The following is a 25,208-nucleotide window of genomic DNA, read 5'->3' on the forward strand; positions in this document are numbered from 1 at the left end:
GGGGATCATGGTCTTGTTAATTGCTTTAAGATTGTGCAAGAGACGCCACTTTCCAGATTTCTTTTGAATAACAAAATCAAGGTGAATTGGAAGGCTTCAAGTGGGAGTGGCAGGGCCTGAGCTGGCTGTTTCCCGAGGCCGGCAGGAAAGAGGGGCCCAGGGCTGGCCTCTTTGCCCATTTCCCTGAAGGGAAGGCAGAGTATTTCCAGCCGCATCCGTTTTAGAACGGCAAGTATTGGCCCAATGTCGGCCGCGCCTGTAGCAGGGGCAGACCAAAGCTGGCACCTGTGGGCCTAGCAGCTTGCAAGGTTGGAGGGGGGTTCCTTCCCCCCCCCCCCCCCCCCCGGACATAGTCGAGCAAGATGTCCCGTTTTTCCACACTTAAAGCAGGTTTTGCTGCCAGGATGATTAAGGGCAGTACCAACAGCCATACAGGATGCACCCTGTAGAGACAGCCTGTAATGCTGGCTGTTCCATTTTGGTTCCTCTCCACCCCGTTTTAATCGTGCTTAAAAGAGCCTGTACCCATCAATAAAGCGAGACCTTGATAAGACACTTCACTTGGTCTCCGTCTCTTCTTCCCCCACCATTTTTTTTACAGGCTGGAACCCCTCTATATACCCACGGAATAACGGAGTCCTGCAGGACCGGACACGGGCAGGAGAGATAGCACAGTGGTAGGGCATTTGCCTTGCACACAGCTTACACAGGACAGATGGTGATTCGATTCCCGGCATCCCATATGGTCCCCTGAGCTTGCCAGGAGCGATTTCTGAGTGCAGAACCAGGAGTAACCTCTGAGCACAAAAGGATGTGGCCCAATAACAAACCAAAAAAAAATGCTGCAACAAATTTATATCTTTGTGCATTTTTGCAATGGCTTTATAGGTTAGAGTTTAGAACAAAATAGCTATATTAGGGAGTAAACACACTTAAGTTGACTAGAAAGCACTTCATTTTTCTTCCCATAAGGGTTAAATCAATTTATACTCCCACCAGTGGGCATAAGGTGTTTATTTTTCTACATCTTCAACAGTATTAGATATTATTAGCCTCACAGTTATTGGTATCCAGATGGCAAAAACAAAAATAATTAATTAATTTTGTTTTTAAAAATTGTTACAGGACCACTCTGAAAGTTACGGGTGGGAGCATATGGTGTCAGGGATTGAGTCCAGAACTTTGTACATGCAGGGCATGTGTTCTGTTGCAATAATTACGTCCCCCCCACCCTGAGTCAAATCATAATTCATAGTTACCTAATCACTACCTTTGTTTTCTCCTGCCCTTTGTGCTATTGTGCTATGCTTTTCTGTTTATTGTTTGAGATATTCTCTCATGTTCTTTGTCTTGACAGATATTCGATGCAGTTTCTCACTCTGGCCTCTTAACTTTTTGTTTTCTGAATATTAATGTGCAGATTGTGTTATATAATACAAATTATCTATTTTGTTCTTTGATAATTCTGTATCTTGCTTTAAAATATTTTTCTTTTCTGGGGGATATTGTGTCACAATTGGGGTCTGTTTCTTGCTTTATGCTCAAGGGACCATGTACTCTGGGGATTGATTTGCTTTTGGCCAAAAGACGATATAACCCTTGTCTTGTCTCACTGTTTTTCCTTTGAAAATCTTTTCTGAAATATTAGCTTGTAATTTTCAACTTCTTATGGTGTTTTGTTATTTGTGTTTGGGATCACACTCAACAATGTTTGGGACTTACTTCTGGCTCTGAACTCAGGGTTCATTTGGGGGCTTGGAGAGCCATATGCGGTGCGGGGATTGAACCCTTGCCTGCCACACGCAAGGCAAGAGCCCTGTCCTCTGACTACCTTTCTAGCACTTCAAGTTTTTTTTATCATTTTTGTTTTGCTTTGGGGCCACACCCAGAGCTGCTCAGGGGTAACTCCTGACTCTGCACTCAGGAATTATTCCTAGCAGTGTTTATGAAACCATATAGGATGCTAGGGATCAAACCCAGGTTGTCCATGTGCAAGGCAAATGCTCTGCCCACTGTACTATATTTCTGGCTTTTTAAAAATTTTTGATAGGGACCACATCCCCAGTGCTGGCATGGTTGTTGCTATCACTGTCAGTGATGATTGACCAGAAAGCATAGACCTTATGGTTCAAGTCTTGGGCCTAGTAGTGCTTAGGAATAGCCGGTGATTAAGGGCACTGCTCAGAGGAACAGTGTTGCTAGGGATCAAACTTGGGGCTCACACGATGCTGTACTACTTGCGCTATCTCCCTGGCCTCTGATGTTTAATTTACTATCATGATCATTATTGTTGTTGTTTTGTTTATTTGGTTTTTTGGCCTGGCAGTGCAGGCTCTTTGTTTAGGGATCACTTTTGATGGACTTTGGGGAACTAGATGAGGTGCAAGAAATTGAACATGGGTAGGATGGTTGCAAGGCAAGTGTCTTACCTGCTTGTACTACCACTCTGGCTCCTAATTATTGCTTTTATTATTGGTATTGGGCCACACCTGGCAGTCCTACAGGGCTACTCCCGGTTTGGTGCTTAGGAGTTACCAGCAGTGCTTGGGGCATCATGTCAGAATCATACGCACATATTATGCATGCAAAGCCCTACAGTGTTCTAGCCCTTTGAGTCATATACCAAACCCCCTTCAGTTTTAAATGTTTTTACATAAAAATAGTATAAATCCCATGACCATTTTCCTTTTGGGTCCACTCCCCCTTTCTTCCTTATGTTGTTTCATTGTTTGGGGTTGCTGAGTTGCTTGCTGTGCACCACAGATTGTAGATTCGAGCTGTCATGGATCCCAGCTTCAATACTTTCAGGATAGCACTATGCAGTTGGGCTGGTGCCAGGCCTGAACTCACTGCCTCATGCCTTCAAGCCAGCCATGATACTGTTGAGCCACATCCAGGGATCCCTGGGCCACTTTTCCTTTACTTTTTATTTTAAGAGATGTGATTTTTGGGTCAAATAGATAGCACAGGTCTTAAGGTAAAATTGCCTTATATACATCTCCATCAATGTGAGCTCAATCACCACATACAGTCTCTCTAGCCCTGCGAGTGCTCTGAGCACAGAGCAGGAATAAACCCTGAACACCTCTACGTGTGACCCAAACAATCCCCCAAAGGAAATAAGACTTAAAGTTTTGTTTTTGTTTTGTTTTTGTTTTGGGTCACACTGGCAGTGCTCAGAGCTTACACCTGGCTCTGCACTCATGCAGAGCTATTTAGCAGTGCTTGGAATGCTGGGGATTAAACCCAGGTCAGCTACATCAAAGGCAAGTGCCCTTTCTGCTATACTCTCTCTCCAGTCTTTGCTTGGAGAGCTCAAAGTCGCACCTGTGAGCAATGTTCGAGCACTACAGCCAGGCATGCACAACCTCAGTCATCACAACAACATTAGCAATGAAGGAACAGCAAATGATGATGTGGGTGGAGAGATAGTAGAGCAGAAAGGCACTTGCCTTGTGTGCGACTGACCTGGGTGGAAGACCTGTCTCAAGTGATCCGTGAGCACCTCCAGGTGTAGCAAAAATTAAAAAAAAAAAAATTTGTTAGTTCTGGGAAGATAGCTTAAGAACAAGACTGAGTTCAGTATTCTCCCTGAGTCCATTCCTTTTCCTGCACCTTTGGCCCTGTTAAAACGTTTTAATGATTCTTATTTGGTTGGCAGGTGCTACTAACACTTGGTATTGCCTAGGGTCTACTTCTGGTTCAATGCTTCAAAGGTACCTTCCTGCGGTATGTGAGGGTATGGTGCCAGGCATTGAACCCAGGGCTCTATAATGAAAGTTATTGCACCATTTATTTGAACTATTTTTCTGGCCCTTAACATTAAGTATTTTAGTTAGTAGACATTATTGAAGTTTAACATTTCAAAATCTTACTTCCATTCCTGTCCCTGTATTTTTCCTCATCTGCAAGTTTACACTGCCATTAGATTTTTATAAATAATTTCTTTGGGTGGGGGGGGTTGGGCCACACCTGGTGGGGCTTAGGGGTTACTACTAGCTCTGTACTCAGGAATCACTCCTGGTAGGCTTGGGGGACCATATGAGATGCCAGGGATCAAATCCAAGTTGGTCCCAGGTCGGCTGCACGCAAGGCAAAATGCTCTACCACTGTGCTATTGCTCCAGTCTCATCTTTTTTTTTTTTTGGGGGGGGGCACACCCGGCGATGCTCAGGGGTTACTCCTGGCTGTCTGCTCAGAAATAGCTCCTGGCAGGCACGGGGGACCATATGGGACATCGGGATTCGAACCAACCACCTTTGGTCCTGGATCGGCTGCTTGCAAGGCAAATGCCACTGTGCTATCTCTCTGGGCCCTTCAGTCTCATCTTATAAATCATTACAGAGAGGGATGGAGAGATAGTACAGTGGATAGATAGACTGCTTGCCTTGCATGTGGCTGACCCAGATTAGCTCCTCCAAATACCACCAAGAGTAACACCTGAGTTTAGAACCAGAATATTATTATTATTGTTGTTGTTGTTGTTGTTGTTGTTTTTGAGTTACACTGGCAGCACTCAAGGTTACTCCTGGCTCTACACTCAGAAATCACTCCTAGCAGGCTCAGGGGACCATATGGAATGCCAGGTTTCGAACCACCATCCTTCTGCATGCAAGGCCTTACCTCCATACTATCTCGCCAGCCCCAAACCAGAATATTATTAACTCCTGAGCATTGCTGGGTATGGCTCCCAAACCATAGATAAATAATTACAGGACTTTCCATTTTTTTTTGACTAAGGCAATATAAATATGTTTTTAAAAATATTTTTTACCAGAGCTGGAGCAATAGTACAGTGGGTAGGGCTATGTTGCCTTGCACATGACCAAACTTGGGATTTGATCACCAGCATCTCATATGGTCCCTGAGCACCACCAGGAATGATTCCTGAGTACAGAGCCAGGAAAAATCCCTGAGCATCACTAGATGTGACCCAGAAACAAACAAGCAAAAATTTCTTCCCCCTTTACATGGAAATATACATAAGTTCTTTTTTTTTTTTTTTTTTTTTTTTTTGGTTTTTGGGCCACACCCGGCGATGCTCAGGGGTTACTCCTGGCTGTCTGCTCAGAAATAGCTCCTGTCAGGCATGAGGGACCATATGGGACACCAGGATTCGAACCAACCACCTTTGGTCCTGGATCGGCTGCTTGCAAGGCAAACACCGCTGTGCTATCTCTCCGGGCCCAGAAATATACATAAGTTCTTAATTTATTCATGTTGTGTATTATGTGAGGGAGAGAGTGACAGACACTACTGGGTTTGTGTCATACTTAGAAATTGTTTCTACTTTCAGATTGTAAAAATAGCCAAGATTTTCCCCTAGTTTTATTTTTTAGCATTTAAATGTTTAATTCCATCTGGAAATATTTTATTGTCAAAATTGAGTTATGAAATAATGTGTTATGAATCTTCCCTGTGACCCGTTGTTTCAAGTATCAATTTGTGCCAATTTGAAATGCTATCTTTATTATATGCTCGTTCCCAGATCTTTTTCTGAATTCTGTTTTTTCTACTTTTTACTGTGTCTGCCTCTGCCAAAGGAGCGATTTTCATTAGAGTTATGTTTATATAAAGAAGTTAATATTATTTGTTCTCGTATTTTCAAAGTATTTTCTAGTATTTTCTTTCAAATGATCTTTTCCCCCCTCCCTCTGCATTATGAATTATAGGACCAGTTTGTCCATTTTCCTGCTTATACACACACACACACACACACACACACACACACACACACACACACACACAAATTTAGGGAATGGGGGCTGAAGAGATAGCATGGAGGTAAGGCGTTTGCCTTTCATGCAGAAGGTCATCGGTTTGAATCCCGGTGTCTTCATATGGTCCCCTGTGCCTGCCATGAGCAATTTCTGAGCATGGAGCCAGGAATAACCCCTGAGCACTGCCGCGTGTGACCCAAAAACCACACACACACACAAAAAATTTAGGGAATGGTTTGAGTAGAGATTGGTCACACTCAATAGTACTCTAGGGTTATTCCTGACTGCTCAGGACTGACCTCTGGAGATGCTCAGGGCACGATAATGGAATGCTAGGATCCAACTTGGTTGTTTGCATGCAAAGCAAAAACCTTAACTATTTCACTGGATAGTTTTTATTGAGCACCTTGTTATAAACTCTATATCTATATTTCTCATATCTTTTCCTTATCTCATTTTTTTTTTTTTTTTTTTTTTTTTTTTTTTTTTGGTTTTTGGGCCACACCCGGCGGTGCTCAGGGGTTACTCCTGGCTGTCTGCTCAGAAATAGCTCCTGGCAGGCACGGGGGACCATATGGGACACCGGGATTCGAACCAACCACCTTTGGTCCTGGATTGGCTGCTTGCAAGGCAAACGCCGCTGTGCTATCTCTCCGGGCCCTCATTTTTTCCTTATTTTCTGAGACTGCTTTGGATTTTCTCAGCAGACAAATTTCATTACTTATAACTATGAGCAATCTTGGGGTCGTAGTGGTAGCACAGCAGTAGGGTGCCAACCCAGGATGGACAATGGTTTGATCCTCGGCTTCCCACGAGGAGCCAGGAGCCAGGAGCAATTTCTAAGCACAGAGCCCCCGAGCCAGGAGCAATTTCTAAGCACAGAGCTAGGAGTAACCCCTGAGTGCTGCTGGGTTTGGCCAAAAAATAAAAGAGTAAATAAATAAAATAAATAAAAAATAATAACATATCTCCAAATAATAACTGCTTTGTCCTTTGGCTGGCTGCCCCCAAAAGAATATCAGGTAGATGAGAAGGTACTGATGTACATCTTATTGAAGCAATGTGAAGGGCCCTGGAACAACACTTGTGAGACACCTTCCCTTTCACAGCACCTATCTTAACATCTGTCGTCCCTCTTGTCTCCATGTACAGTGGTGGTGTATCTCAGTGCTGCCCATCTTCCCACTCCCTGAGATGCTCACATTTTTCCAAAAGCAGCCCCCTCTTGCTACTTTGGGATTTCACTCATCAGGTTTGCTCCTTAGCTCAGGACTCACTGCAGGGCTCTTCCTGGACTTCTGTACAGCACAGCTCACTCTGTAACTCCAATACTTACTACTTGACAGTCAGCCAATGTTGAGCTGGAGCCCTCCATGTAAAGACCACAGCTTGATTCAATGCCTGGTAGGAGGAGAGAGAGAAGAAAGGCTCCAGGGGTTTATTTCTTGCTAATACTGACCCCACCATTAGGCGCACCTCACTATGTGCCTAGGATATCAGGCACACAGCCTCCCTGTCTCAGAAGTGCCCACCAGCCTGGGGCACCTGTCCTGGAACTGCATCCTCTACTGCCAATATTTTTTTGCTGCTTCTTTTTTTTTTTTTTTTTGGTTTTTGGGTCAAACCTGGCAGCGCTCACGGGTTACTTCTGGTTCTATGCTCAGAAATCGCCCCTGGCAGGCACAGGGGTCCCTATGGGATGATGGGATTTGAACCACCGACCTTCTGCATGAAAGGTAAACACCTTACCTCCATGCTATCTCTCGGCCCCATTTTTTTTTTTTTTTTGGCTTCTTTATTGCTTTTCCTTTACCATGTCCATGGCTGGTGCTGGCCATTTCCATTCTCAGCTCTCTCCCTACCTCTGTTTGCCTAGGGAGTACAAATAAAGGCTTTGGAACTTCATCTGGATCTGACTTCTGTCAGAGCGGGAAAGACTAATTTATTTCTGATTTCTGTGTACAGGAAGTATGAGCTGTACAGCATGGACTGGGACCTGAAAGATGAGCTCCGGGACTGTCTGGTGGCTGCCGCGCCCTATGGAGGACCTATCGGTATGTTATCCCTGTACTATAGGTGCTCCATGCATTTTGAGGATGAACTCAAAAGTTTTTGATTCCAGAGCTTTGGGCTTTGCATGCTGACTCCTGCCTTCCTGACAGGAGACATAGACCACTACCACCATTCCCGAATGCCTTTAGTTTTTGCACACTTCCTTCACATGAGATTTAGGGGGAAGACAGGAAGCTAGGACAGATCTTTTCTCAAACTACAGCAATACTAAGAAACCCCTGGAGAAAAGAGAAGTCTGCCAGTATCCGACCTGTGCTAGATATCTACTCTGCTTCTGGCATGCCTCTGGCCAATCTGCTGGTAAGCTCCCTGACCAGCCCCAGGGAGAGGACTGGACAGGGCCTCTGCTGCTGAAGCATGGTTATAAGAACTTCCCTCTCCCTTGCAGTGGAAGAGTGGGCCAGTGGTGTCCTTGGGCTGGTCAGCTGAGGAGGAGCTGCTCTGTGTGCAGGAAGATGGCGTAGTATTGGTGTATGGGCTTCATGGAGACTTCCGGAGACACTTCAGCATGGGCAATGTAGGGGCCACAGGAAACTGGAGGAAGGAGATGGGAGTGTGACCTGTGGCCTCTAGCTCACCACCCCTCTTTCTAGGAGGTACTTCAAAACCGGGTTCTAGATGCACGTATCTTCCATACTGAGTTTGGTTCCGGGGTGGCCATCCTCACGGGGGCCCACCGTTTTACTCTTAGCGCCAATGTGGGGGACCTCAAACTCCGCCGGATGCCAGAGGTGCCAGGTGAGTCCTTACTCCTTGGAACCTTGCATGGTGCCCTTAGATGTGCCCCTCACTAGAGGGGCCATTTGCAGCAGAGCTTGCCATCCTGAGCTCAGTTTCATCCTGGTGCAGGTCTGCAGAGCGCACCCTCATGCTGGACCACACTGTTCCAGGAGCGTGTGGTACATGTTCTTCTGGCTGTGGGGCCTGACCTTTACCTTCTGGACCATGCAGCCTGCTCTGTAGTGGTGAGGCCCTGAGTGGAAGTGGAGGGTAGGCACTGGGAATGGGGAGGCAATGGCACCCATGGCCCATTCTTGTTGCTCCCCATGGGGAAATCCAGTGTGCTCCCCGGCTCTGCCCCAGATATTGCCAGGCCTGGCCCCAGGAGTGAGCAGCTTCCTGCAAATGGCAGTCTCCTTTACCAACAGACACCTGGCCCTTTTCACAGACACAGGCTATATCTGGATGGGGACAGCATCACTCAAGGTGAGTTTGGGAGACACTTCAGAACATTGTTTGGGGGGCAGTGTTTGCCCTAGGAAGACCTGCTGGGAGTAAAGAAAGGGCTTTATTAGCCAGACTGGTGACTGCTGGACCAGAGCTGTGATATCTCCTGTACTCTTTCAGGAGAAGCTGTGTGAGTTCAACTGCAATATTCGCGCCCCTCCAAAGCAGATGGTCTGGTGAGGATGAGGGTATTGTAGAGTGAGCTGGGGATGGGGAACATTGTTTCCTGGGTTATGTTGACTCATCCTGTCTCCTGGAGCTTGCATCTTGTTTTTTTGGCCTGTGATGTGAGCTATTCCTGACTCAATGCATATCATTGCTTCTGGTGGTACTCAGAGAATCCTGTGGTGCCAGGAATAGAAACCAAGACCTAACTTATTTTTTCCTTTGGTATGTGAGGATTTTTGGGCCCACCAATGTTTTTCGGACACTAGTTCGGCAGTTCAGTACAAGGATGCAATGCTGCCTGAGCCTTGCTATGCCTGGGATACTAGCCACTATTTCCCACCCCAATATGTTCCAACCTTTTGAGCTGTCTTCTTGGTCCTGGAATTTGTAACTTATCTTTTCTGCCAGTGCACAGTTAAGGGAACCTTGTTTGCACACCCTCCCTTACCCCAACTACCATGGACCCAGAACCCCCTAGAAACAGACATCATGGGATAACAGGAAAAAGACACATCAGAATAAGATAAGGGGCAGCAAATGTGTGTGTGGGCTATTCCCAAGGTGCAGTGATAAGGCAGCAGGAGTCAGGTATGTATGCTCTTTGCAGGTGCAGCCGTCCTCGAAGCAAGGAGCGGGCCGTTGTGGTGGCCTGGGAGAGGCGTCTGATGGTGGTGGGTGATGCACCTGAGAGCATCCAGTATCCTTGGAGGCCTGCTGGGGGATAAGGGGGTGGCGAGGGAATGACAGGATAAGGCAGTCACCCGCCCTGCCCCATTCTTGTTTCTCTCGGAAAAAACCTTAACCAGGTTCAGGTTTGTGCTGGATGAAGACTCCTATCTGGTACCCGAGCTGGATGGGGTTCGTATCTTTTCCCGCAGTACCCACGAGTTCCTGCACGAGGTTCCAGGTGAGGCAAGACATGGCAGGGATCACTGCTGCGTGGGCGGGAGGGTACACAGTTGAGGGGGGTCTCTGTCCCACTGCCATCACTCACTACTTCTTCCCCCAGTGGCCAGTGAGGAGATCTTCAAAATTGCTTCCATGGCCCCTGGAGCACTGCTGTTAGAGGCCCAGAAGGAGTATGAGGTGAAGCCCTATTCCCTTCCTACCTCTATAGGGCCCACCCAGGTGCTAGCTCAGGTGGACTGTAAGAATGTGGAGTCTTCCCCATGGAGGAAGAGTGGGCTCAGGCATCCTCATTATCCCAGCCCAGGTACAATCTGGGAAGCTCCTTAGAGAGCTCAGGCTATAGTGGGCTGTAAGTGGGGACTGTGTGGATAGCCCCACATGAACTGAGCATGGAGGAGGCTGGCTCTGCCCTCTGCAACCCTTCCACACCTGCCCATTTCAACCAGAGGTCAGAGCGAGTGGGGGTAGGCCAGATGTGGAGATATTTTCTGTCCTAATGTCTCGTTTTCTGCCCTCACTCCCTGCATTTCAGAAAGAGAGCCAGAAGGCGGACGAGTACCTGAGGGAGATCCAGGAGCTTGGGCAGCTGAGCCAGGCCGTCCAGCAGTGCATTGAGGCCGCCGGGCATGAGCACCATCCTGACATGCAGAAGAGTCTACTCCGGGTTGGCCTGGGCTCAGGGCTGAGAGCAGGGCCAGGTGCTGGCAACAGTGCAGGCAGCAGGGAGCTGGCAGGGCTGACGCTTGCCTCTCCTCTCCTCTCTTTCCAGGCGGCCTCCTTTGGGAAGTGTTTCCTCGACAGGTTCTCCCCTGACAGCTTTGTGCGCATGTGTCAGGAGCTGCGCGTGCTGAATGCAGTTCGGGACTATCACATTGGCATCCCTCTAACCTACAGCCAGTATCCCCAGAGTGCGGATGGGGGGAGAGGGTGGGGGGCGGGGAAGACCGAGGTGCTGCCTGAAGCTCCTTGGTTTGTTCCCAGCTGGATCCTTGACAGAGTCTAAAACAGATATAAACAACTCACCATCCAGGTGCTACTGGACAGGTATAGCACGCCCAGGAGTGCTAGTGGGTGGGCATTATAGAGCCCGACCTGTTCCATTTTTGAGGAGTGGGGGAGAGAGGGGATGAAAGTTATGGTCTAAGTCTAAGACATGCAAGTGTGCCACTTTGCTAAATCCTTTGCCCATTTCCTTGAGACCTGAAACCCAAGAGTTTCAGGCTGTAGCCCCTCTGCCCTCTCCTCCTTCCTTTCCCTTCATGCCCATTGCCCTCCCTGCTGTCTAGGCTTGTGTTGCGGAGGCTTTACCCACTGGCCATCCAGATCTGCGAGTACCTGCGGCTTCCCGAAGTACAGGGTGTCAGCCGAATCCTTGCTCACTGGGCCTGCTACAAGGTGAGGCTGGAGGACAGAGGCTGTCCTTATGGGTATTAGGGGGTTCAGTCCTGTTGAGGTATAGGGAACAAGAAGTAAAGAGATGATGACAGGAGCTAGAGTGATAGCACAGTAGGTAAGGTGTTTGCATTGCACATGGACAACCCAGGTTTGATCCCTGGCTTCCCATATGGTCCCCAAGCCTGCCAAGAGTAATTTCTGAGTACAAAGCCGGGAATTACCCCTGAGCACCACTGGGTGTGGCCCAGAAAACCAAAAACAAAGATGAAGGGTGGCTCCTGCCCAAGGGCCAATGGGTAGGGAACTTAAGGATGATACCCCAGATGTGCGTCATAGTCCCCCATCTCCCCCTTCTCCTTGCAGGTACAACAGAAAGATGTGTCTGATGAGGATGTCGCTCGGGCCATTAACCAGAAGCTAGGAGACACGCCTGGTGTCTCTTACTCAGATATTGCTGCTCGGGCCTATGGTTGTGGCCGCACAGAGTTGGCCATTAAGGTGTGGGTGCCTGGCCCTCCCCAGACTCTCTAGTGAGGTCTCTAGGGGTGTCCCTGAGCCATCTCCTCTCTGTGCCTTCCTCCCTCACCCCACAGCTGCTGGAGTATGAACCACGCTCTGGAGAGCAAGTGCCTCTTCTCTTAAAGATGAAACGGAGCAAACTGGCCCTGAGCAAGGCAATTGAGAGTGGAGACACAGACCTGGGTGCGCAGGGCTTTGGGTGCAGGCAAAACCCAAGGCACCGTTGGCTGGGCAGAGCGCCTGGCTGGAATCCCTACCCACTCACTGTCCCCACCTGCAGTGTTCACTGTGTTGTTGCACCTGAAGAATGAGCTTAACCGAGGTGACTTTTTCATGACCCTTCGGAACCAGCCTATGGCCCTGAGTCTGTACCGACAGGTGAGTGCGGTGGGTGAGGGCCTTCTGGGACCCATGACCCTATTTTACCAACTGACATTCCACCCATCGCCCCAGTTCTGCAAGCATCAGGAGCTTGAGACACTGAAGGACCTCTACAATCAGGATGACAACCACCAGGAGCTGGGCAGCTTCCACATTCGAGCCAGCTATGCTGCAGAGGAGGTTTGAGGTCCATGTGGGCTGGGGTCCATGGTCCTTTCCTCTCCCAGGAATCTAAGCCTTAGACTACATACTCCCCACCGTGGACCTTGTTTTTGAGGGAGTCTCGGGAGGCTGATGTTGTATGGTTGGTGGGGGCAAGTAGGGTCAGGGATTAGTATCAGAGAATCTCACTGTTGCCCTAGTACACCAAAGTGGTGTACCAGTAGGCAGAGCTGGCTTTGCCACCTTGACCCTGGGAGCAGAGAGAGCACTGCACCCTGTGAAGAACAGCCATGAGAGCTCTGGCTCTCTTCCTTTTTTTCTTACTCCCTTCTTCCCTCCCTCCTTCCCTCACTTCCTCACTCACTCCTTCCTTTTTCCTTTTTTTTCTTTTGCCACATCTGGCAATGCTCAGAGGCTACTGCTGGCTCTGCTCTCAGGTACTAAGGAGTTAATCCTGGCGATGCTGAGGGGACCATATGGAATGCTGTGGATCGAACATGGCTTGGCTGCCTACAAGGCAACAGCCCTTCCTGAAGGACCTTCAATCTGGCCCCTCAGACTTCCCTTCTTGTCCTTGTAGCGCATCGAGGGCCGAGTCGCCGCTCTGCAGACAGCAGCTGACGCCTTCTACAAGGCCAAGAATGAGTTTGCAGCCAAGGTTCGGTGGGTGGTTGTCTCAGAACTTCCCTCTCCCCTCCCTGCTCTCTGTCTCATTCTCATCTCTCTCTGGGCTCATCTGTGTCCCCAGGCCACAGAGGATCAAATGCGGCTCCTCCGGCTACAGCGCCGCCTGGAAGATGAATTGGGTGGCCAGTTTCTGGACTTGTCCCTACATGATACTGTCACCAACCTTATCCTCGGTGGCCACAACAAGCGTTCAGAGCAGCTGGCCCGAGATTTCCGCATCCCCGACAAGAGGTAAGCGAGAGCCCTGCCTGCTTATAGGTGCCAGGATGGCATCTGGCCTACTATTTCAAGCTCTGCTTTCCCACAGGCTCTGGTGGCTAAAGCTGACTGCCCTGGCCAGTATGGGCGACTGGGAGGAGCTAGAGAAGTTTTCGAAAAGCAAGAAATCACCTATTGGCTACTTGGTGAGACAGAACAGGGAACTCTTCATCCACCTGGGGGGTGGCACTAGAGAAGAGGTCCCAGATTCAGATTATTGTCCCATTTGTATTTCTGTTCAGCTAGTCCCTGTTGACAGCGGCTGCCCCCTGGGTGCCCATTTGTGATCCAGAGACAGAAGAGAATGGGCCTGAGTCTGATTACAAATGTTGGGGCAGGGAGAATAAGCCATATTCTCAGAGTGGGGTGGCAGAGCCCTCCAGGGAACCTTATGAGCCTTAGAATAAATCCTGTTTGAACATGGTGGTGAAGTGGACACAGAGACATCTTTGACATGGTGGAGGATATGAAGGGGTTTCTTTATGGTGATGGAGGGCTCAGAGAAGTAAGGACAGCTGAGAAAGAAAATACTTGCCTTTAAGCTTAGAGATCACCTATTGTGAGGGGAAGGTGGTGGATGGAGGTAGATATGTGGAAAGGAGAGGTCCTTGGACTCCCACAGATCTAGGTCATTTCTACACCAAGCATGTGGGGGGAAGGAGAGAGAGAAGGAAGGATGGCAAGAGGGAGCGGAGAGAGAATGCATGTGAGAGAGAGACTGTGTGTGTAAGTGGTGGTGGTGGTGGTGGTATTAGAGGGCAGTTTATATACACTGAACATCTATAAAATATAGAGGGATGGGGGCTGAAGAAATAGTACAGTGAGTGAGGTGCTTTCCTGACACATGGCCAACCTGGTTCAGTTACCAGTATCCCAAGTCCCCAGAGCACCGCCAGATGTAATTCCAGACTGCAGAACCAAGAATTGCCCTTGAGACTTGCTAGATATGGCTCCCAAAAAATATAGAGAGTCATTGTGTCCACTGGGATATAAACAAGAACAGAAGGTCTCTGCCTTACCTTCTACCTCTGCCCCCTTCCTCTGTAAGCCCTTTGTGGAAATCTGCATGAAGCAGCATAACAAATATGAGGCCAAGAAGTATGCATCCCGTGTGAGTCCCGAGCAAAAGGTTAAGGCCTTGCTTCTTGTTGGGTGAGTTGGTAGAAAACCCTGTGAGAGCTGGGTGGCTGAGCCAGTGGCATGATGGGATGTATAATATGTACCCTTGAGCATCTTCCTTTTTGCATATAATCCAGGGATGTGTCCCAGGCTGCAGATGTAGCCATTGAGCACCGGAACGAGGCAGAGATGAGCCTTGTGTTATCCCACTGCACTGGAGCCACTGATGGGGCCACAGTCGACAAGATTCAGCGGGCCAGGGCACAAGTCCTGAAGAAGTGAGAGCCCACCCTGAACATATTTCTGAGCCCTGGGCTTTTCAGAAGTGTCCGTGCTCCATTTAAAGCAAAGTTGTAAAGCTGGGGTGGTAGGATTTGTGGTCTGATTGTAAATAAAGTTGAAACATTTTGGGAGTGCCCCGAATTGTCCAGACACTACACAAAATACAACAAAATATGTGGGATTATGTTTTGAACAGAGATGGTCAAAGAAGCTTCTCCAGCTAGCTTTATAAGAAATCCACCCCATCTGCACAGTTACCCAGAAAGGAAAGTCTTAAACCCTTAGCAAGAATCTAGGGAGATAATAAGAAATGTTCCAAGTACTAGGTCATCAAGAACTGCCCTGAAGGGCCTTTCAGAGACTAGGTCAAGCACTATCATCGGTCTTTTTTTTTTTTTTTTTAAGATTTTTGGGCCATACTCAACTGTGTTCAGGGCTTACGTCTGTTTTTGCAATTGAGACTCAGTCTTGTAGGACTTAAGGGACCATATAGGATTAAACCAGGATCATATGCGCGCGAGGCAAGGACCCTACTTGCTATATTATCATTTCAGCCCCTGTATCATTATTTTTGGTTTTTTTTTTGTTTGTTTTTTTGGTTTTTGGGCAACACCCGTTTGACGCTCAGGGGTTACTCCTGGCTATGTGCTCAGAAATCGCCCCTGGCTTGGGGGGACCATATGGGACGCCAGGGGATCGAACCTCGGTCCGTTCCTTGGCTAGCGCTTGTAAGGCACCTTACCTCTAGCGCCACCTTCCCGGCCCCTGTATCATTATTTTTAACAGCCCTGTGAGATAAGTGATAGGGTAAGAAATAGGACCAGGAAGTCTTAGTGATGTGTCAAAACTACAATGAAGTCAGGTTGGATATGTGGAGGTCTTAGAGCTTTTATTGGTTGTAGAAGTGACTAAGAAGGGACTGGAACTGGAGTTGGGCCCTCTTACGAAATTGAGAGCTGGAGGCCAGTTCTCTAGCTTGCACTGTGGGAAGTTAGAGACTTACAGGAGCTCATAGTCACAGAGTTGGAGGATTTAGAGGAAGAGTCTTTGGAGCAGAGGTGAGGGATTTATTTTGACGTGGGCCACACCCTGCATTACTTAGGTCTTACTGATTTGTGCTCAAAGATCACGCCTGGTGGTGCTCAGGGAACCTTCTGAGGTACCTGGTCAGTTATGTGTAAGGCATGCACCTTACCATACTGTCTTCTGACCCCAGCAATTCTTATTTTCTGTATTTGGACCATTCCCAGCAGCTCTTAGGAATTATTCTTGGTTCTGCGCTCAGGAATCACTCCTGGCAGACTCAGGGACTATATGGGATGCTTGGGATTGAACCCTAATTGGCTGCATGCAAGACAACTGCCCTATCTTCTGTGCTGTTACTCCAGCCCCTTATTTTTTAGGTATTTGGGCCATATCTGGTGATGTTCAGGAGTTACTCCTGGCTCTGTGCTCAAGAATTACTCCTAGGGGCCGGAGAGATAGCATGGAGGCAGGGCATTTGCCTTTCATGAAGAAGGACAGTGGTCGAATCCCGGCATCCCATATGGTCCCCCGAGCCTGCCAGGAGCGATTTCTGAGATAGAGCTAGGAGTGACCCCTGAGCGTGGCCAGGTGTGACCCAAAAACTGAAAAAAAAAAAATTACTCCTGGCCAGCTCAAGGGAACACATGGGTTTCTGGGTATGGAGCCTGGTCAACTGTGAGCAAAGCAAATGCCCTCCCACTGTACTATGTGGGGTTCCCAGCAATTCTTTTTGTTTATTTTCGGGTCATACTTGTCAGTGTTGGAGGTCACTCCCAGTGCTATATAAGGGACCACATTACCAGACGTTAAGCCTGAGCCTCCAGATTGAACAATTTCCCCCCACCCTCACTCAATCTTTGTGTTCTCCAAGCCAAACAGGAAGATGGAAGTCTCCTTTTGGCAGTTCAGCTGAGGTAGAACCATAAACTGCAGACCCATCTCACCCTCTCCCAGAGAAGTTCTCAATCAGTTCTCAGAAGATTTTCCTTAACCTTCTGGTCTCTTTTCTCTGGCCTTGTATCTCAGGATTAAGCCTTGACTTTATGTGCCAGCATTTCATCAACACTGAGGGCATTACTTTTTTTTTTTCTTCTTCTTGTTTTTGGGCCACACCTGGCAGTGCTCAAGGGTTATTCCTGGCTCTGCACTCAGAGATTATTCCCAGCAGGGTAGAGGAACCATATGGGATGTTGGAGAGCAAACCTGGGTCAGCTGTGTGTAAGACAAATGCCCTACCTTCTTCTATCACTCTGGTCCCACTTACTGGACTTTGGAGAGAAGAGCATTGGGGTTGAAGTGATAGAGTGTTTGCCTTGCATGCAGCCAACAGGGTTCAGTCTCTGGAATTCTTTTTTTTTTTTTTTTTTTTTTTTTAGTTTTTGGGTCACACCCGGCGGTGCTCAGGGGTTACTTCTGGCTGTCTGCTCAGAAATAGCTCCTGGCAGGCACGGGGGACCATATGGGACACCGGGATTCGAACCAACCACCTTGGGTCCTGGAACGGCTGCTTGCAAGGCAAACGCCGCTGTGCTATCTCTCCGGGCCCCAGTCTCTGGAATTCTATATGGTCCCCAATATCCACCAGGAGTGGCCGCTGAGCACCACTGGGTGTGGCCCCCCAAAAAATAATTTAAAAAAAGGAATATTTTTCTCCCTGTAGCGGCCCTCAGGCTGACTATGTTTTAAAAGAGTGAAGATGGGGTTGGAGCAATAGCACAGTGGGTAGGGCATTTGCCTTGCACGAGGCCTAGCCAGCTTCAATCTCCGGCATCCCATATGGTCCACTGAACCTGCCAGGAGAAAGCCCTGAGCATCTCCGGGTCTGGCCCAAAAGCCAAAAAAGAAAGAAAAAAAAAGTGCCACATGGATAAGGAGCTTTCTTTATGCAAAACCAACCCAGGTTTGATTTTTGTCATTCCATATGGTCTGCTGAGCATCTTCAAGAGGGATTTCTCAGTGCAAAGCGAGTAATCCCTGCATATGGCCAGGTTTGACCCTATCTCTACTGTCTGTGAGAAAGACAGGAATGACTGTATAATGCGTAAGTTGTTTTTGTCTTGCTTGTGGCCAACTGGTTTTGATCCCCAGCACCGGAGCAGAGCCAGGAGTCAACCCTCAGTACCCCTGCATGTGAGAGACTTGGCTGGAGAAGGCTTCTTTCCCATTTCTCACTTGAACTATACATTTAACTCCATGAGAGGTAGGGTGTTTGCCTTGCATGCAGAAGGACAGTGGTTCGAATCCCGGCATCCCATTTGGTCCTCCGAGCCTGCCAGGGAGCGATTTCTGAACGTAGAGCCAGGAGTAACCCCTGAGCACTGCCAGGTGTAACACAAAAAACAAAATTCCATTAAAAAAAACCTCCAAGTGGATATACATTAAAGGTAAAACGAAGAGTAGAGAGATAGCACAGCAGTAGGGTGTTTGCCTTGCATGTGGCCGACCCAAGATCGACCTAGGTTCAGTTCCTGGCATCGGCATTCCATATGGTCCCCTGAGCCTGCCAGGAGTGATTTCTGAGTGCCGAGCCAGGAGGAACCCTTGAGTGGTGCTGGGTGTGGCCCCCCCAAAATAAAGGTAAAACAGGCTTGAACTCTGTAGTAGTAGGTTATTTGCCTTGCACGCGGCTGACCTTTGGTGGACCCCGGTTCAATCTCCATCATCCCATATAGTCCTCTGCCTGCCAGAAGCAATTTCTGAGTGTAGAGTCAGGAGTAACCCTTGAACGCTACTGGGCGTGCTCCCCACCCCCAAATAGTAAGAGGTAAAACAACTGTTGATTATGCTTGCCAGGTAGATTAAGCATTCGGACAGGAAAAATCTGGGAGTGTTGAGCTGATCCACAGTGTCAAGAGTATCAGCCAAAAGCCATGACAAGTTGGGTGACTTGACAGCTGGAGGCTGGAATCTGGAGGCTTAACTCTAAGTCTGGCAGTGGATGCTGCTTGTTGGCAGGAACTTCCCTGGGGGCTGTTACCCCCAACAACTGTAGGGCCTCGATGTAGCACCTGGCTCTTGGGTCAGCATCCCTAGAGAGCCTGGCAGAGTTGTGCTTCCTTCCTCATGTGGCTTTGAGGCTCACCCAACCATATACCTGCCACATTCAGTCTCCAGGCACTTAACTAGACTCCCCACAAAGGAGATCTATACCTCTTCATGGGGAGGAGCCAGGTGCTAGGAATAGACTTGCCATTCCCAGCTTTCTCTTCCAGAGTCAGGCAACTGTAGAAAAAGGAAAATAGATGCCAAATTTCTGGTTGTAGCTGCACAAGCCCTGGTTGCTCTTTTTTCTTATTAAATGTTTTCTTTGGGGCTGGAGCAATTTACCTTGCATACAGCTGACCCGGAATCAACCCCAGCATCCCATGTAGTCCCAGAGTGTGGCCCCAAAACAAAAAATGTAAGTGTGTGTGTGTGTGTGTGTGTGTGTGTGTGTCCCATGTAGTCCCAGAGCCTGCCAGGAGTGATTTTTAACCCTTGAGCACTGCTGAGTGTGGTCCCAAAACAAAGGTGTGTGTATGTGTGTGTGTGTGTGTGTGTGTGTGTGTGTGTGTGTGTGTGTGTGTGTGTGTGTGTGTGTGTGTGTGTTAGGGGCTAAAGAGATAGCACAAGGCTGAAGGCACTTGGCTCGCATGCAGCTGACTGTGGCTCCAAATCTCCCAAAATAGTAAAACCAATTTCTCTGACCAGGCCAATAGTTCAGTAATGGAATACATGCCTAGTCCATTTGAGGCCCTGAGTTTGGTTCCAGACACAACATGACCCTTATATATCATGTAGTCTGGCTGAGCATTGCCAAGAGTGGCCTTTTAATAACAGAGACCCCTATAAAATTTGTTTTCTCAGTAGTACAACAGGTAAGGTAATTTACCTTGGCTTTTGGTTTTTGTTTTGCTTTTTGGACCATACCCGGTGACACTCAGGGGTTATTTCTGGCTAAGCGCTCAGAAATTGCTCCTGGCTTGGGGGACCATATGGGATGCCGGGGGTTCATCCAAGGTTAGTGCATAAAAGGCAAATGCCCTACTGCTTGTGCCATGGCTTTGGCCCCAGGTAAGGTATTTACCTTATAAGCAACGGATTCAGGTTTGATTCTTTTGTTTGTTTGTTTGTTTTTGTTTTGGGGTCACACCCGGCAGCTCTCAGGGGTTACTCCTGGCTCTACGCTCAGAAATCGCTCCTGGCAGGCTCGGGGGACTACAGGGAATGCCGGGATTCGAACCACTGTCCTTCTGCATGCAAGGCAAACGCCTTACCTCCAGGCTATCTCTCTGGCCCCACAGGTTTGATTCTTGATCTCCATACAGTCCTCCCTGAGCACTGACATGCATGATCTTTGAGCACAAAGCCAAGAGAATGCCCTGGGTGCCACCACATATGGCCCAAAGTAAATTATGAAGTTTTGAGACCAGACAGTGCAGTAAATGAAGTACCTGCCTTGTATTCGGCCAACATAAATTCAGTCCCTGATATCCCACGTGGCAAGGTCCCTCATGCCTTGCCAGGAATGATCTCTTGAGCACACAGGACTCCAGAACTGGGTATTCCCCCCCCCCCATTTTTTGTTTTCTCAATCTTTTCTACTGTCAGTGAAAAAACACTAGCACCATTAATCCACTATTTCCCCTTTGGAAGAGGATAGTTCTAGAAAATATACAATTAAAAACCTACTACCCCAATGTAGCATGACGTTCACTCATATCATATGCGAACATTAAACACTTCACATGGGGCCGGAGAGATAGCACATCGGTAGGGCATTTGCCTTGCATGCAGCAGACCCAGGATGGGTGGTGGTTTGAATCCTGGCATCCCATATGGTCCCCCGTGCCGGCCAGGGGCGATTTCTGAGCACAGAGCCAGGAGTAACCCCTGAGTGCTTCCAGGTGTGACCTAAAAACAAAAACCAAACAAAAAAACCCCACTTCATGTAAGATTTAATTTAGTTTTTCATTTTATTTTTCGAGCTACACTCAGTGGTGTTCAGGACTTACTCTTGACTGCGCAGGAATCACTCCTCTGGTGGTCTTGGGGGGCAGATAGGGTACAGGGGTTGAACCAGGGTCAGCTATGTGCAAAGCAAATTCCTTATCCTCTGTACTATTACTCTGGTCCCCATATGAGGTTTAAGAAGTGAGAAATAACAATGGTCATATTTATATACAATGTTACAAGTTTATAAGAGGTGTTTATGAATGTTAGGAAACACTAGAATTATCCATGAGGGTTGTCTGAAAATTAGAGACAGCTTTGTATTTAGTTTGGTTAAACACTGATTAACCAAACATTTCATCATTAAAACTTTAAAACACATGGGGGCTGGAGCGGTGGTGCAAGCAGTCAGGCGTCTGCCTAAGACGGACCACGGTTTGATCCCCCCCCCCCCCCCGTGTCCCATATGGTCCCCCAAGCCATGGTCGACTTTTGAGCACATAACCAGGAGTAACCCCTGAGCATCACCCAGTGTGGCCCAAAAACAAAAACAAAATCTTTAAACACAGAGCAGGAGCTTTAGCTTAACAGGCTCATCACATGCTTTGCATTCAGGAAACATGGGTTTGATCTCTAGCACTGCATGGTTCCATGAGTGACCCCTGGGCACTGCCAGCTGTGACCCCAAAATAAAATACAAATAAAAATGATTTTGAGCTGGAGAGATATTTCAGGGGTTAAGGCATTTAACTCTTGCATACGGGTTTTACATTAATGCCTTGCATATAGCCAATCCATATTGGCACTACATATGGTCCCCAGGCATCCCCGAACATTCAGTGTATCCCTAAAACCCCTACACCCCCCCCCAGAAAAGAAAAACTAGAGCTAGAAAAATAGTATAGCAGGTAAAGTGCTTGCCTTACACTTAGTCAACCCAGGTTTGATCTCTGGCATCCCACATGGTGCCCTAAGCACCACCAGGAGTGATTCCTGAATACAGAGCCAGCAGTCAGCCCTGATCACCAGCCTATGTGGTCCAAAACCCAAAAATAAAGTCATTATAAAGTCCTGACTTTGAGCTCTGGGATCACTCCTGGAGGTACTGCAGGAATCATAAGGGATTCTTTATAATTGAGTCCATATTGGCTATATGCAAGGCAAGTACCCTACCCACTGTACTATTGCTCTGGCCTCAAAATAAAACTTTTTATAGTTAACACCTATATAGCTACCCCAGGAGTCTTTATCATTTTTGTTTGTGAGGGGCACAACTGGTGATGCTGGGTTATTCCTGGCTTTTTACTGAGAAATAACTTCTTCTTTTTTTTATTTTTGGTTTTTGTGTCACACCCAGCAGTGCTCAGGGGTCACTCCTGGCTCTATGCTCAGAAATTGCTTCTGGCAGGCACGGGACCATATGGGATGCCGGGATCCGAACCACCACCCTTCTGCATGCAAGGCAAATGCCTTACCTTCATGCTATCACTCCGGCCCCGAGAAATCACTTTTTTTTTTGTCATGTCAAATGATTTATTTTCTTTTAATAGAGAAATTATATATTTTAAATCCTGCCCTATGATTTCCGAAGTACAGGCTAAGGGTAAGATCTCAAGGTCTTGATATACAGAAAAATTATTTCTTTTTTTTTAATTTTTAATTTTTAATTATGAGAACAAAGATGCAAAGAAAGAGAACAAGGTAAAGTTACAGTGGAAGGACAATCACCCATAACATAATTCTCAGAAGAAGTCCCCTTGCTGATATCTTAACTTTGAACTTTCAGCCAAAGAACATTAAGATAAATAAAACAGAATTCATGTACAATTACTTTGACCCTCATGTCCCCAGATAGTAACACATTATAATAGAGAAATCACTTCTTTTTTTTTTTTTTTGGTTTTTGGGCCACACCCGGCGGTGCTCAGGGGTTACTCCTGGCTGTCTGCTCAGAAATAGCTCCTGGCAGGCACGGGGGACCCTATGGGACACCGGGATTCGAACCAACCACCTTTGGTCCTGGATCGGCTGCTTGCAAGGCAAACGCCGCTGTGCTATCTCTCCGGGCCCGAGAAATCACTTCTTAAAGGATCTAGGGCCCATATGAAATGCAGGGAATTGAACCTGGGTTGGCTTTGTACCAGACAATTACCTTACCCTTGTACTATCTTTCTGGTCCCTGAGTCTATAACATGTTATAGTAAAATGTCTGCCAGAGGCTAGAGAGATAGTACAGCAGGTAGGGCATTTGCCTTGCATGTGTCAGATTCAGGTTCTATTCTCATTTTATCATATGTTATATATACATGTTATATATACATATATGTGTATTTGTCATATTTTAATGTATTTTAAAGTTGTAATTTTGGGGCCGGAGCGATAGCACAGCGGTAGGATGTTTGCCTTGCACGTGGCTGACGTAGCTTGGTTCGATCCCAGTGTCCCATATGGTTCCCCCAAGCTAGGAGCGATTTCTGAGTTCATAGCCAGTAGTGACCCCTGAGTGTCACCAGATGTGGCCCAAAAAACAACAACAAAAAGTTGTAATCAGATCTCATAGTAATTAAGTTAAAAATAATAAAGTTGGGGCCGGAGAGATAGCATGGAGGTAAGGCGTTTGCCTTGAATGCAGAAGGTCAGTGGTTCGAATTCCGGCATCCCATAGGGTCCTCTGAGCCTGCCAGGAGCGATTTCTGAGCATAGAGCCAGGAGTAACCCCTGAGAGCTGCCGGGTGTGACCCAAAAACCAAAACCAAAAAAATAAATAAAATAAAATAAAGTTGTTGTAATCATTTTTATATGTCCCTCTATCAGGGGTCCTCAAACTTTTTAAACAGGGGGCCAGTTCACTGTCCCTCAGACCATTGGAGGGTGTGACTATAGTAAAAACAAAACTTATGAACGAATTCTTATGCACACTGCATATATCTTATTTTGCAATGAAGAAACAAAACAGATACAAATACAATATGTGGCCCACAGGCCATAGTTTGAGGACCACTGCAATGTATCAGAATGAATTTTATTAACTAACATTTCTGTTTAGACAAAACCTGTACTTTCTGAGTTTTGACATCTGCTCACCTAGACAATACTTTATAAACTTGAATTTTTTTTTCTCGGGTTTTTGGGCTACTCTCAGCGGTACTCAGGAGTCACTCCTAACTCTGTGCTCAGAAGTCGCTCCTGGCAGGCTCGGGGGACCATATGGGATGCTGGGATTCAAACTAAGGTTCATCGTGTGTTGTTCGTGTGCAAGGCAAAAACGCCTTACCATTATGCTATTGCTCCGGCCCCAAACTTGAATTTTTTCAAATTCTTGATTGCTCAATAAAAATTAGTATAAGGTACCTCTTAAAACTTAAATGATTTCCCTGTAGGCTTGGGTCTGTCATCGTTTGTGAAGTCAAGGCTTGCCAATGGTTGGACTAGGATTAAATCCAGGCCCAGGATTGTGAGATTGAGGACAAGATTTGGAAGCATGTCTTCCAATTCAAGTTACCCAAAGTGGTCATCTAGGAGACACTCACCTCAGTTTATTTTGGTTTTGGAGCCACACCCAGTAGTGCCCAGGGCTTCCTCCTGGCTCTGTTTGTGCTCCAAGGATCACTTCTGTCAGGAACCATGTGTGTAACAAAAGCACACATGGCACTACATCTTCCAACCTTGCTCTGTCAGTTTAAAGGCAGCGCGTTCTCTTGTTCACAGAACTCTTGGCAAATGCCTGAAGAGTAGAACAGTGGCCTGGAAAGACCCCTGGTCCTCAGTCAGTTATTTCAACATTCTGCTTTACTGCCTTGCTTTATTTTCATTACAGCATTTGGGAAATTTTCTTGTACATGTTGTTTATTGTCTGTCTCCTCGTCTAGAACGTAAGTTCCTGAGAGCAGAGACCTTTTCCGTCTTACTCCCTGCCGTGCCCAACATTTGGTCTGTACTCAATAAGCATTTGTTGAGTGAATGACTCATTGTTCCATTTGCTGCATGGGGAAAGGAGGCTGAGAGGGGAAGTGATTTGTCTAAAGAAATGGGAGTCCTTTTCTCATGAACTCTGCAATCCTTAGGCATTTGTGAGGTGGCTAACAAATGTCTTTTTTTTTTTTTTTTTGGTTTTTCGGGCCACACCCATTTGCTGCTCAGGGGTTACTCCTAGCTAAGTGCTCAGAAATTGCCCCTGGCTTGGGGGGAACATATGGGACGCGGGGGATTGAACCACGATCCTTCCTTGGCTAGTGCTTGCAAGGCAGACACTTACCTCTAGCGCCACCTCGCCAGCCCCATCTAACAAATGTCTTAACTACAAGCATCTGTGAACAAAAGGGGAAGTCATAGGCAGATAACACCTTTTGC

At 47.4% G+C, this 25,208-nt stretch overlaps 1 protein-coding gene across 2 annotated transcripts in view; it reads left to right on the forward strand.

The window, feature by feature from the left end:
* The window catches only part of VPS16 (VPS16 core subunit of CORVET and HOPS complexes), a 40,103-nt gene extending 25,072 nt beyond the window's left edge, over positions 1–15,031 (forward strand). The window contains exons 2-24 of one of the 2 annotated variants that reach the window (XM_049779151.1): positions 7,686–7,774; positions 7,996–8,093; positions 8,182–8,310; positions 8,387–8,531; positions 8,643–8,758; positions 8,877–8,999; positions 9,141–9,196; positions 9,796–9,885; positions 10,001–10,095; positions 10,198–10,274; positions 10,630–10,761; positions 10,867–10,994; positions 11,106–11,141; positions 11,384–11,492; positions 11,856–11,990; positions 12,086–12,194; positions 12,292–12,389; positions 12,465–12,572; positions 13,135–13,212; positions 13,303–13,472; positions 13,549–13,645; positions 14,548–14,651; positions 14,756–15,031. In XM_049779151.1, coding sequence (XP_049635108.1) covers positions 7,686–7,774; positions 7,996–8,093; positions 8,182–8,310; positions 8,387–8,531; positions 8,643–8,758; positions 8,877–8,999; positions 9,141–9,196; positions 9,796–9,885; positions 10,001–10,095; positions 10,198–10,274; positions 10,630–10,761; positions 10,867–10,994; positions 11,106–11,141; positions 11,384–11,492; positions 11,856–11,990; positions 12,086–12,194; positions 12,292–12,389; positions 12,465–12,572; positions 13,135–13,212; positions 13,303–13,472; positions 13,549–13,645; positions 14,548–14,651; positions 14,756–14,900 — 2,467 coding nt within the window. In that variant the 3' untranslated portion in view covers positions 14,901–15,031. Of the gene's footprint in view, positions 1–7,685; positions 7,775–7,995; positions 8,094–8,181; positions 8,311–8,386; positions 8,532–8,642; positions 8,759–8,876; positions 9,000–9,140; positions 9,197–9,795; positions 9,886–10,000; positions 10,096–10,197; positions 10,275–10,629; positions 10,995–11,105; positions 11,142–11,383; positions 11,493–11,855; positions 11,991–12,085; positions 12,195–12,291; positions 12,390–12,464; positions 12,573–13,134; positions 13,213–13,302; positions 13,473–13,548; positions 13,646–14,547; positions 14,652–14,755 lie in introns of both variants that reach the window. The other variant, XM_049779150.1, reaches the window with a different exon arrangement.
* Positions 15,032–25,208: the final 10,177 nt, after the last annotated feature.

This window comes from Suncus etruscus, chromosome 9, assembly GCF_024139225.1.
Source record: "Suncus etruscus isolate mSunEtr1 chromosome 9, mSunEtr1.pri.cur, whole genome shotgun sequence".
NCBI lineage: Eukaryota > Metazoa > Chordata > Mammalia > Eulipotyphla > Soricidae > Suncus > Suncus etruscus.